The sequence below is a fragment of the Gymnoscopelus braueri genome, assembly GCF_963280865.1.
Source record: "Gymnoscopelus braueri genome assembly, chromosome: 13".
Lineage (NCBI taxonomy): Eukaryota > Metazoa > Chordata > Actinopteri > Myctophiformes > Myctophidae > Gymnoscopelus > Gymnoscopelus braueri.
Genome location: NC_137615.1, coordinates 23,631,222 through 23,643,816, shown reverse-complemented (window position 1 = coordinate 23,643,816; position 12,595 = coordinate 23,631,222). Strand labels below are relative to the sequence as shown.

General features: G+C 40.7%; 1 protein-coding gene across 7 annotated transcripts; it reads left to right on the top strand.

The window, feature by feature from the left end:
• Positions 1-187: 187 nt before the first annotated feature.
• On the top strand, positions 188-12,023 carry ubtf (upstream binding transcription factor). Of its 7 annotated transcripts, none has more exons than XM_080447613.1 (21): positions 188-1,100; positions 3,721-3,781; positions 3,879-4,051; positions 4,188-4,271; positions 4,435-4,590; positions 4,691-4,755; positions 4,883-5,009; positions 5,126-5,236; positions 5,990-6,123; positions 6,226-6,367; positions 6,457-6,498; positions 6,723-6,833; positions 7,131-7,286; positions 7,497-7,640; positions 8,364-8,474; positions 8,567-8,658; positions 8,751-8,940; positions 9,045-9,092; positions 9,256-9,324; positions 9,441-9,557; positions 9,649-12,023. In XM_080447613.1, exons 2-21 carry the CDS (start codon positions 3,745-3,747, stop codon positions 9,745-9,747), a joined length of 2,208 nt encoding a protein of 735 aa, XP_080303739.1. In that variant the 5' UTR covers positions 188-1,100; positions 3,721-3,744; the 3' UTR covers positions 9,748-12,023. The 7 variants fall into 7 exon arrangements, with proteins under 7 accessions (XP_080303739.1, XP_080303740.1, XP_080303743.1 ...); XM_080447614.1 differs by lacking the exon at positions 188-1,100 and adding an exon at positions 1,589-1,762; XM_080447617.1 differs by lacking the exon at positions 188-1,100 and adding an exon at positions 1,755-1,762 and having other exon boundaries at positions 3,727-3,781.
• Positions 12,024-12,595: the final 572 nt, after the last annotated feature.

The following is a 12,595-nucleotide window of genomic DNA, read 5'->3' as shown; positions in this document are numbered from 1 at the left end:
GGGGGGGGGTTACCAGGGGATCCCCAGCAAAATTTGTTAATATAGCATCACAATCATTTTAACCACTTTAACCATGTTTTATACTTTGGCTATTCAAAAATGGCAGATCTACAAGCTCATAGCGTGTCTTGATGCCGTGCTATGAGCTTGTAGATCTACCATTTTTGAAAAATCCCTGGGACAGAATCTTTTTAAGATGGGAGTCCGCAGCCATATAATTTTGGGGCTCGTTGACATGAAAAAGTTTGAGAAGCGCGGATTTAAAACAAATCTCTCATACTAAGGTCACAGCATCTTTTCAGCCCTCAGAGTGAGAGGAGGTTCGGTTGCTGGACCACTGAAAACGCTACCACTCCACTGATACTTAAAAACATGAGCGCTCATTGGAAAGTCATTTGTTTTCGATGAATCCGGCTGACTGGATTGGATGGCTGAGTTACGCCCACAAACAGACAAGGTGGAGTTGAAAAGAAATACATGCAGCAGGGTAAAATGAAGCTGTCAAACTGACGCTTAGAATTTGCTAAAAGGTTCGGTTTATGCTGTCTGGAAAGGCATGGATACGCTTCTGTAAAACAGTTTTTCATTTTGATAACAAAAACTGACATTAAAATAATTTACTGAAAATTTAACCATTTTTCACTGAAATGTTAATGTTTTGTTTTAAAATAATATATCAAACTATATTCTATCACATCCAAAAATATTACAAAATGTCCCAATAAAATCACCGGACCGTACGTTCAACTTTTACTTAATGCATCTAAATACAAATCTAAGTGGCATCAGGTCGGTGGGAGCGATCGGGCTGGGCCGGGAAATTGCGGAAAAATAATAGCCCTTCGCGCTGCCGGTCCAGGAACGTGAGGCAGCTGAGCTGGAGAGAGATCGAAAACGTGGATGTCTGTCTCCGCTCAGAGAAATGGTTGGATCGAGAGAGCTGCGCGTTGACTGGAGGGAGAAAGCAAGTGAGATGGAGGCGGGGGGAAGTTCCATCTCTGCGGGGACTGGAGCGCCTGTGCCCTGGACCGACAGCGCAGTGCTGGCTAACGTTCAACCCACCCCTTCTTCCACAACGAGACTGACTCACGCTGAGACAGGTAAGCCACACAACCGCCTCGTTTGATCGTACAACTGCGCGATAAATAATCCAATAGAAGGCACTTTCGCTCAAAACAGTATACGCGACCGAGTCTTTGTTGTTATTTGTTATGATGATTCGAAAAGCGCCTAGACCGAGTGTGTGCGTGTGCCTTGTGCGCTGGCAAATATACACGGACTGCTGTAGGGCACAGACGAGGTCGCCATACCCGAATTTCTTGTCCTCTACAGCGGGTAAGAAACTGGGGGCAATTTCCAGCGAGAATAAAGGTATTTTTTTTCAAAATTCCACTCGCCTTCGATTTCGTATTTCACCCCCCCACCGTCATTATTTGACTACCAGTGCAATAACCGGGCTATTCCGTGCAAAGAATAGTCTGTGCTTTCCGCGCCGAGACCTCCATGCGGCTATTGTCGGAACAGCCAGCCGCCTCGCTGGTTAGCCATCAGGGATCACGGTTTAATATCTCACCGTACAGACGGTCGCCTCTCTCTCGCCTGACTAACTCAGAACCACCAACGCCAAGCCTCGAGAACCCGCCTTCTGTTCTTCTGCTTGTGCTCTTGGATCGAGTCAGGGGAGGTTTGCAACGCCCTGGCTTTACTTTTAAGCCCGTTTCTCGGGTGCTGTGCGTGCAGTGCGCCATTGGACCTTGTCACGGTAGGTCTCCTTGTAGACTCGCTCTGTGTGAGGCGTCAGCATGGCGGACCTAGAACATCTAGAACCGTCTCAGCAGCCAGCCGGGGCGACTTCTCGGATATACCGTTTAATTTCTAACAAAAGAACGAGAACCAGCTAATGTCTACGTTTGGAACCGACGTTAGGACATCGCGAATTCGACATTTATTGTAAACTAGCGTTTAATTCAGACTTTCACGTGAGGTTGTTAGAAATTATTTCTCATTTTCGTTCTTTCTTCCTGCGCCTCCACAAGCCCCGAGTCTCCTCGGCTCGGTCGCTCATATCAAACATACTCAATTTCTAAAATACTATGTCCTCAAACCACAGAAAGGTACTATTAATATGAGCGAACGCTTTTTTTTGTTGCCAATTTTGTTCATTTAACGTTATTTTGGTTTGCAGGAAGCTATGCATTCTCCACGGTTTTTCACGCGGAAACAAGGATGTTAATTACAGGGGTGTTCAAGCTGTTCCTTTTACATTTTTCACATTTGTAAATAGAGCTATCTGTATTTTGCCTCAATTCAGTGTAATATTCATTGTTAAGTCGTCAGGCGATAAGCAGTTCCCTTCGGTTCGAGAACCTGCTTGCCCTTGGCTGTGGTAGCTTTATTACTCAAAACGCCACTATTTATCACCAGAATCTTGTAATATTCGCATATTGAAGTGAGGGTATTATTAATAACTACGACCTAAAGCTTCTATTTAGTCTGTTAGTTGTTTTAGCGACAATTTTGACACTGTCGGTTAACACCCCATCGAATGTAGTGCAAGCCAGGCATCAAGGACGGGGTGAACAACAAGCAGCCGCCATCATGGAAGTAGAACTCGGCTACGCCTCGCTGAAGAATGCACAGTGTTTTCACATTAAAGTCCCAAACTCTTAATGCCAATTCATAGTCAAAACTGCCTGTAATTTTTGTATAGGGATTTATTAACTGTGATCGAATGTTCCCTCACTCCGGCCTGGAGTAAAAACCTCCGGGCTTGAGATTCATGGCGGAGCAAGATCCCGTGTTTGGTGCCTCGTCGGTGGTGAGGCTGCATGTGGCGGTGATGCTCCCTGTGCACCATTCCCCCTCGACGGAGACCGAAAGCAGATCCCCGTCCATGGTCAGCTGGTCGCCTACAGCTGCCTACAGTCCATGAACGATCGCTTCCTCCTTCCTATCCGTGGAACCTCCCCACCTCCGCTCCGAGAAAAGACTCCATTACCGAGCGCACGACACACGAAAATGGTCGCTCTCGTACGTCCAAGAGACTAGACTTTGTTGTGGAATAATAATACGCCACATTCCAGCTGACAAATTGGTCGACGAGGCGCTCGCGAAGTGTTAGTTGAAGCCCTCTGCAGTGTTATTTGAGATTTGAAGCCGTCACAAGCAATAGCCTATGTCTCACGATGGAGCGTAAACGTTTAGGGGCGGTGTAATGAACATAAACCATTATGTCGAGGCACATTTTAATGCCATGGGTTGAAAAGGTCGGAGATTTTACGTCGCTGATGATGTACTGTACTTAAACTAAATGTGGATGTGAATAATACTTAAAATAAAACTATATATATATATATATATATATATATATATATATATATATATATATATATAAATAAATAAATAAATAAATTCACTATATATTAATCTTCACTCACTACAGCACTGAATTTGATTACTTATTATTCGATTACTAAACAGTTAGACCAAGATTTTGTGTGTATATATATATATATATATATATATATATATATATATATATATATATATATATACACACACACACACACACACACACACACACACACACACACACACACACAAATCTTGTTTAGTAAACAAATAAGTCATCAAACGAGACTAGACATTAGCTCTATATTTTACACATATGTATGATAACTTAAATGTATTAAGTTTATGTTCTTTTCACCCTTGCAAAAGGTATAGAGGACAGTACACTTTCAAATGAATGGAGAAATGGAGACACCTGTTCAAGTGCAAGGTGGAGTAGGCTATATTTAAGCCTTTAAGACATTAAATACACTGTTCCATTAAACAGTCTAATTTTGTGACTTTTTGTGCGCTCTACATTGTCTCAGTTTGGGCACAGGATGACCTCTTAAAACTGCTGGAGGCTATGAAGATGGCCCTTCCCCCGAAGGACGTGACCAAATACAAGACATCTGAGTCACACCTAGACTGGGGAAAGGTGGCATTCGAGACCTTCTCAGCAGAGATGTGCAAGCAGAGGTGGCAGGAGTTGTCCAAAGAGGTAGGCCTATCCGAGCGTGATTCATACAGAGCGAATGGTAAATGGCATTTAACTTGATGTCATTCTTGAGTTGTTTTGAAATAAAAAAGTTTTGCTCTACTGAATATTTGTGTTGTTTATTATCTCATTATAACAGATACGGAAATTCCGGACACTAACCGAACTGATTTTTGATGCCCAGGACTACATCAAAAACCCTTACAAAGGCAAGAAACTAAAGGTGATGTACATGATTCCATAGATGCCAAATGTGACGGTTCACAATCACAATAATCATGATACAGTAACAATAATAATATATCATAGTCCTATTACAATACAACAATAGATAACAAACTGTTCTTCTTTGTTTTATCTTTTGTGTGGCTTTTTACAATAATCAGAAGCACCCAGATTTCCCCAAAAAGCCATTGACCCCATACTTCCGGTTCTTCATGGAAAAGAGAGCCAAGTATGCCAAGCTACACCCTGAGATGAGCAACCTGGACCTCACTAAGATCCTTTCTAAGAAATATAGGGAGCTCCCTGATAAGAAGAAGGTGAATCAAAGGGACAGTGAGATTAAATCAAGAATAGTATTATGAGCTGAATTTATCAGTTTTGACAGCATCACACCACTTCTTTCTTGCTTGTTTTCAGAAAAAATATGTTGAAGACTTCTTGAGAGACAAAGAGACATTCGTGGGGAGCATGTTAAAGTTCAGGTAAGGTCCTGGTATGTAAAGTATCAGTGATATGAGGGAAAGCAGTTTCTTTGTCAATCATCAAAATCAATCAGTCAATGCTTGTTAACTGGTCCAGTACATACAATGATGTGTTATTTGAATGTAGGGAACTGCACCCTGATCTCATGGAGAGCATGACCAAGAAAGGTTCAAATGTACCAGAGAAGCCCAGGACACCACAGCAGCTGTGGTACAACCATGAAAAGAAGAATTTCCTCAAAACACGTCCAGATGTAAGTGAAGAGGAGGAGAACCAGAGAGGGGCATTTACGGCATGCCTCACACTATACATTTTCTTATATGCGAGAGTTGTATGATGACACTATCTTTTTTTAATGTCTGATACTAGGCAACCACCAAAGACATTAAAGACAGTCTTGGGAAACAGTGGACACAGTTGACTGACAAAAAGAGACTCAAATGGATCGGAAAATCCTTGGAATCGCATAAAGAGTATGAAGTGAGTGTTTTGTATATATATGATTGACACGAGGTCCACAAGACTGGGTGGACTGTTGTGCTTACATTCTAAACAACATTCTGGAGAACATGTTAGTAGGAGGTCTTAAAGGGATAGTTAACCCCCAAAATTAGTCACCCCATGGAGACTTGAATTCATGGTTTTCTTTTTATGTTTTTGTCGCATTCCTAAACCAATAATTTGATGACCGGCAGCGGTTCCGGTAGGAGACACAAAGAGTCTCCTTTGTGTCTCCTACCGGTCCGCTGGGCATCAAATTATTGGCTTAGGAATGGGACAAACAAAAACATATCCATGAATTCAAGTCTCCATGGGCTAATCGATAGGGAAAAAAAGATTATTTTTGGTTGAACTACCCCTTTAACGGCCTCTGTGAAGACTGAAAAGGTCACAGAACTTTTGAATTGGTGGATTCTAATCTCTGGATCTCCCTGCCCTTGGACTTGAGATCTATAAACATTTAAGAAGCAGCAACGAAAGACTTACTGTTCAGTCTGGTCTTTAAAGTCCTCACTGCATGATTTTATCCTGTTATTATTATTATTGCTGTTTTTTATTGTTTTATTTTCTTATTATTCTTTCCAAGCACTTTTTTATACAGTTTTGGAAAGGAATTCAAATCCAGTGTTAATTTAACCCTGAGTGTACAAATTGTAACCATTTGTACACTCTCATGGTTAAATTAACACAGGATTTTACTGTGTACTTAACGGTGCTTGTGTTGTATTTTAGGGGGTTATGCAGGGTTACATCCAGCAGCATCCAGAGCTGAACATGACCAAGGAGGACATAATAAAATCCACCTTGACCAAAGCAGAAAGGCAGCTGAAGGACAAGTCTGATGGCCGACCTGACAAACCACCTCCGTGAGTCATCACAACATGGGTTACTTGCATGCATATGTAATCATACATCATTGCTATTGCACAAAAAAAGGATATGTGACCCTGATGTGTGTCCGTTTGCAGAAACGGCTACTCGATGTTCTGCGCGGAGCTGATGTCCAGCATGAAAGACGTGCCCAGCACAGAGCGCATGGTCATGTGCAGCCAGCGATGGAAGCTACTGAAGCAGAATGAGAAGGACGCCTACCAGAAACGCTGTGAACAGGTGAGTTCCTACAATATTAGACAAGAGTCATGTCTTATATGTGAAAGTTGTGCCCAATTTGTCTTAATTTTCTGAACTTTGTTTTTCAGAGAAAGAAAGATTATGAAATTGACATGAACAGATTTCTCTGCGTAAGTTCATTGTTTTGTTTACCATCTTGTGATTGTGTGACACAAACACTAGTGGGGGGTGGGGGCTTAAAATACATTTTTGAGAATAGCTAATAAGTAGTTGACCCCACGGGTCAATGAGAACGGGTATTCCTCTTGACTATTTTCTTAAAATGGCAAAATAAGTCTATTATTGGTATATTACTGTTTGCTTACCTTGCGTACTGTGCGTATACTGTGTGCAGAGCTTATCAGAGGAAGAGCAGCAGCGGGTTTTAGGCGAACAGAAGATGGCAGGCTTTAAGAAGGGTGGGGCAAGCGGTCCTGCCTCGAAAAAGAAGACTTCCAAAGCAAAGGTAAGAGCCTGACAATGCAGTAGAATCCATCATGTTACCACAATTACCCAATCTTGGACATAGCTACTGCTGTGGTCTTGGGTAGAAACTATAAAATATACTGTGTAATGATACTGTATGTTTTACGTGTTTTGTGATCAAAATAAAGCATTATAAATGGAATACATTTGTGATTAATAGCATAGTGCATCAAGCTCAAACATATGATTCACTATTTGTTCAACAGTAAAAGCTGTACATCTGAGGATCACAGTATCCCTCCATGAATATTATTATGCACTATTATGCAATCTGTAGGCAAACCCAGAGAAGCCCAAAAGGCCCATCTCGGCCATGTTCATCTTCTCTGAGGAGAAGCGTCCCAAACTGCATCAGGAGCGACCAGAGCTGTCTGACAGTGAACTCACAAGACTGCTGGCACGCATGTACAACGAGCTTTCAGAAAAGAAGAAGGTACAAAACTCAAAATAAATACAAAAATCAGTGGAGAATTCATTGAGGGAGGGAGTTGAGCAATAGGCAGCACTATGAATCCTAGCTGCATGCTATCACATAGTATACATGTGCATTAGAATATAGCTCAACCATATAATATAGTTTTGTTCTCAGCCAGTTATAGTCATTTTCACTTGAGATTATTTTGTTGTGGTCTTGCTCTTTTAGGAGAAGTACAAGCGGCTAGAAACTGTCCTGAAAGCAGAGTCTATAAAGAAGGAGAAGGATGATCGCAGTCTGCCAGACACACCAAAGACTGCACAGGACATCTGGCAGCAGAGTGTCATAGGGGACTACCTAGCAAGATTTAAGGTAAATGGTTGGCTGTTGGCTTTTAAATAATGTATTTGTTGTTTTGTTCCCTCATTTCAATATGGATACTCCATAGCACTACACAGGATGAAGATGGGGGTAATATTAATGGAAACTGTAATACCTTTTCTTTATCATGCATTTTTAAGCATTACATGCTTTAAAATGGCTGTAGAATGTTCACAATGTTACCAAAAAGAACAACACAAAAATCAATAAACAAACAGGAAAGGAAGTCTCATTGTTTTTTAATGCACTTAAAAGTGCAGATTTAATTAGAAATGTCTAAAGTCCCTGGAGACGAGATTGATTTACAAACAAACTTCTTAATAGTGACAGAAATATCAGCTGGAGGGGTGCCTGATGACACAGCCAGTTAGTGCACTGACAATATGTCGTGAGAACCTGAGTTTAAATCCGTTCTCCAGTCATCTCCCTTCTCTACCTTCTCTCTACATTCCTATCTAAATAAAGCAAAAGGCTGCCAAAAAAATCTGCCAGAGAAGCAGATAATATGGTGGGTTTATCATTTGAAAAGTTGGCTAAGTCAGGTAATGCTTTGTAAAAGGGTTGACAGTAATTTTAACAGGAGTTGTAGTCATTGGACTAAACATGCAATACCAATGATATGGTATTTTAAACTGCTGACTCATTGTATAACTAGCATAACTACATTGTAAATGATCACAATAACATATGAAATCTAAACCTCTGCTTTGTTAGAATGACCGACCCAAGGCACAGAAAGCTATGGAATCCACCTGGAACACCATGGAGAAAAAAGAGAAGATAATGTGGATCAAGAAGGCAGCAGAAGACCAGAAAAGATTTGAGGTAAGAGTGGACTTTGAGTTGAGCTGTGCAACACCTCCAACTCTCTAGACCAAGAGTTGCCCGCTCACCCTTTTTTTTGTCCCCCAACACAGAGAGAGCTGAGTGAGATGCGTTCTCCTGCTGCTGCCATGATCGCCTCAGGGAAGAAAATTAAGTTTGAAGGAGAGCCCAAGAAACCGCCATCGTAAGTTAGTCACAGCTGCCAAAGTCCTTTTTTTCCACTCCCATTTTCGTCACATTTGGGGCTAATATATAGGTATGTTTTTATTCGTCTAGAAATGGATACCAGAAGTTTTCTCAAGAGATGCTATCAAATGGTGAACTGAACCACCTCCCCATGAAAGAGCGGATGACTGAGATCGGTGCCCGCTGGCAGAGACAACCTCTGAAGGAGAAGGACCGCTACAAGAAGATAGCAGAGGAGAAGCAGAGACAGTACAAAGTACTGCTGGAACAGTGGCTGGCGGTAAGCATTCAGTGTCTGGAAATGACCTGGATCTTGGGGATATTTCAGTAATCTAGTAAAAAAGTAAAAATCTTATCTCACCAATCTTTACTATGCTTCCACAGAGCCTGACCTCACAAGAGAGAAATACTTACAAAGAGTATAATTCACAAGTAAGTCATCTCATTATGTTCACATGCCTGGAGTGCTTTCATGTACTGTACATGGTACACACAGGAGCAATATTATGTTTGAGGTTCTTTTGCCTTCTTTCTCCATCTGACTTAATGCATTAATGTGCAATTTTGTGTTTTTTTAATCCCCCTTTCATCTCAGAAAAGAAAGAGTACAGCAAAACCGGGAGGCACAGCTGCCAAAATTAAGGCCCAGCAGGCCAAGAAGTCGGTACGTTTCAACTTGGGCCCTAGCTCTTACATAAACGTTGTGGATCCTGCTCCTTTACTGCATCTGTGAGCAAGTGTAGAACCTAAATATTCACACCAAATACTCTGTTCTTACAGGAATCGGAGGATGAAGAGGAGGAGGACGACGACGATGAGGATGAAAAAGAGAAGGCTTCCTCTGACGGGGAATCGTCTAGTGAAGAAGATGACGATGATGATGACGATGATGACGACGTGAGTGCTGTTCAACTTTCCCACATTTCTGAAAACACAATAAAAACATACATTTTTTAATACAAATAATTCATGGTTAATCTGCCTGTAGAATGAAGAGGAGGATGAGGCGGAAGACAAGGAGAACAAGTCAGAGGACAGCAGCAGTGGGTCAAGTTCAGCCGAGACGTCGGACTCTGATTCAGACTAAAACCGGGCAGACTCCTGTCCCAAAAGAGACTGAGCAGCGCTGAGCCAAGAGTCCAGGGAGCTCTGCCACTGTGCCAACCCTGCTCTCCTCCCACCACCAGAGGGAGCCCCTCCATCGCCTCGTCCATTTCACACTCGTCCACTTTTCTATTGTTTTTCTTTTTTTTTTAATGTATTTATGAAAAGGACCCTGCCCGTTTGTCTTGCATTTGTTTTAATACATCTTTAACAATAGCCAACTCAAAGCTCTGGACATTTATGTCCTACTGAAGAGAGCATCCTATTGCATGTATGGTGACGTTGGGGGCCTTTCGACAGTTAGCTTCAATCTCGAGTTAAATGTCAATGGGTTAGAGTTTTAATATTCACGGCTATTCATTTCCCATTTTTCCTTGTAAGTTAAAGACAGGTCCACAATTTAAGTCGGGGGAGTGAACAGGCTTCGTAGAGCAGAGCCAAAGAATCCATTTGCATGGTGGATCGCTTTGGGGTGGGGGAGGGGGGTGTGGGAAACTGAAAAATTGCACTCTTCAGAATGTTTCTTTTAATCTTTTTTTCTTTTCAAAACTTGCTCCTATCTTTTGTCAATGACTATGATGTAGATTTTATCATTTTGGTTCTTAAAGAGGTGGTATTTTCAGGAAAAATCAAGCCATTATGAATGTCTTTTTGTTGCTGGAAATTGTTGAGAACTTTACTACTACCCCATATTTTCACTCAAAGTTTGAGGTGTATTACCAGTTCAAATGTCATAGACAGCTGTCAAATATGAAAGTCAATAGAATTGTCCCCTAATACATAGAAATGTGTAAGACAATTTCTGGAGATATTTAGAGGAACTTTGTTTGTCTGAAACAATTCTATTTTATTTAGAACATTTTTGACGGTTCACCCTGGCCTGTCTGACAGTGTAATGCCATGTCATACTCCATCATATGGCAGTGTATAGATCAGGCTTAATAAGTGCTTATTTTGGAACCAGTGCAGTTAGTTGTGTGTAATTTGTTTCTTCATTCATTCAGAGCAGTTACTTTTGTCCGTTCTGAACATTTGACTTAAATGGTTTTAACAGTATGTTGTACAGTTGTGTTTCCTTCTCCACTGAACCATTGTTTTTTGATTTACAGTTGATTTGATGAAAGGGTTTATGCTTTGTGTTAAGATCCATTTGCTATTGCATATGGATTTTAAACTTGTGAATGGTTTCGTTATTTTTCTAAATACGATTGTTGTGAAATTTAAAGGAAATTGACTGTAATCCAACTGATTTGAGTTTGCTTATCCCAAAAAGGTGTGCACTTCATGTAAACCTTCCCCTGTGTGTGTGTGTGTGTGTGTGTGTGTGTGTGAGTGTGTGCGAGGGCACATACAGTGCTTGTGTGCATTCATGCACAAACATGTATATGAGTGTATGTATGTTGCTTTGCTTTAATGTGTGCCGTTGTGTTGTGTGCATATATGATACGACTGCTATGTGAGGATGTGCCTGCGTGGGGACAGCATGGTCCCATCACCATACCATCATCATGAATGTAGATATTGTTTGATCTTTTATTTTTTCCAAAGTTCTTCAGTCATAATTATGCCAGAGCTGTGCTTTTTTGTATTGGTTGCTTGGATGTGAACAGATGACAAGCTATTTCATGTCTTTTTGTGTCCTTTTTTGTCTAGAAGACAGGTCAGCACATGGCAACTATCATTTACAATTGTTTATTGGTACACAGTAAAATACTCTGTGTTAATTTATCCATTTGTACACTCAAGAGTTAAAGTAACACTCAGGATTTTACATTGTATTGAACTTGGAGTTGACCATTAACAATCTCATTGACTGAAGCAAAACCAGCGTGGACTATTTGGGAGGGATTATGAAAAGTGATTTTCAGCATTTGTTTGATAATGGTGTTTGTAAAAGGAATTTGGAGTGGGTCACCAATGGAATTGGGAATAATACTGGTGTAATTTTTGTAAATATTGCCTTGTTTTGTATCGAGTGGCTATTGTTTTGTTGTTGCTTTTATTTGGCAATCCCTCATCAGTGACGTTTGAGGCCAGTGAGTCCTCACCTCACGGGAGAGAATCTTTGTTTCATTCTCCTGTTTTAGTTCTCATGTCAATCCACATATTGTTTATTTGTAGAAATATATAAGACAGCAAAGCTTTACAAGTTTGTACTGCTGATCATTTGAAATTTTTTGATGTTTTCTATAGCTGAGGGTGTTCTTATGTCCTTGCAATTTAAGTATTTGGGCAAATAAAATATGATCTTTAACGATATTCTGTGTTGCTGCAGTTTAGCTGAGCAAGGTGATTCATAACACTGATCATTAAATATTTACTTAAAATAAATACATTTTAAGATAATACATGACTAAATTAATAAGACATTCTCAACTTAAGTAATGTAATGCAGTGGTTCTCAACCTTTTCAGGCCGTGACCCCCCTAAATAATCATATTTGAACAGGGGACCCCCAACCCTGACAAGCACTTGGTATGTAGGAGTTGAGGCATTACATTTTGTTTGACTCAGTTCCACAGATAAATATTGTGAAAATAGCAGATCTACAAGCTCACAACCCCTCGAGTTGCAACGCGAGGTGTTGTGAGCTTGTAGATCAGCTATTTTTATTTATTTTTTTACAATTTTTACCTCTTATATTATTTGACATTGACAATTTGGAAAATGTTGTGGTATTATAAACGTATTGCAAGTCCTTAAACTGTCACTTCAATGTCATTGAAGTGAGAGTTCCTGGGGGTCCCGACCCACAGATTGAGAACCACTGATTATAATGTACACCTCCGCAAATCCAGGTTCAACTAATCGATTGCTGATCAAAATGAACG

What these genes read in the sequence shown, in the direction of transcription:
- ubtf (XM_080447611.1), top strand. Translation starts at nt 2,929, where the DNA reads ATGAACGATCGCTTCCTCCTTCCTATCCGTGGAACCTCCCCACCTCCG. An exon ending in GGCAGGAGTTGTCCAAAGAG is followed by an intron (nt 4,052 to 4,187) that starts GTAGGCCTATCC and finishes TCATTATAACAG; the next exon opens with ATACGGAAATTCCGGACACT. An exon ending in AATCGCATAAAGAGTATGAA is followed by an intron (nt 5,237 to 5,989) that starts GTGAGTGTTTTG and finishes GTTGTATTTTAG; the next exon opens with GGGGTTATGCAGGGTTACAT.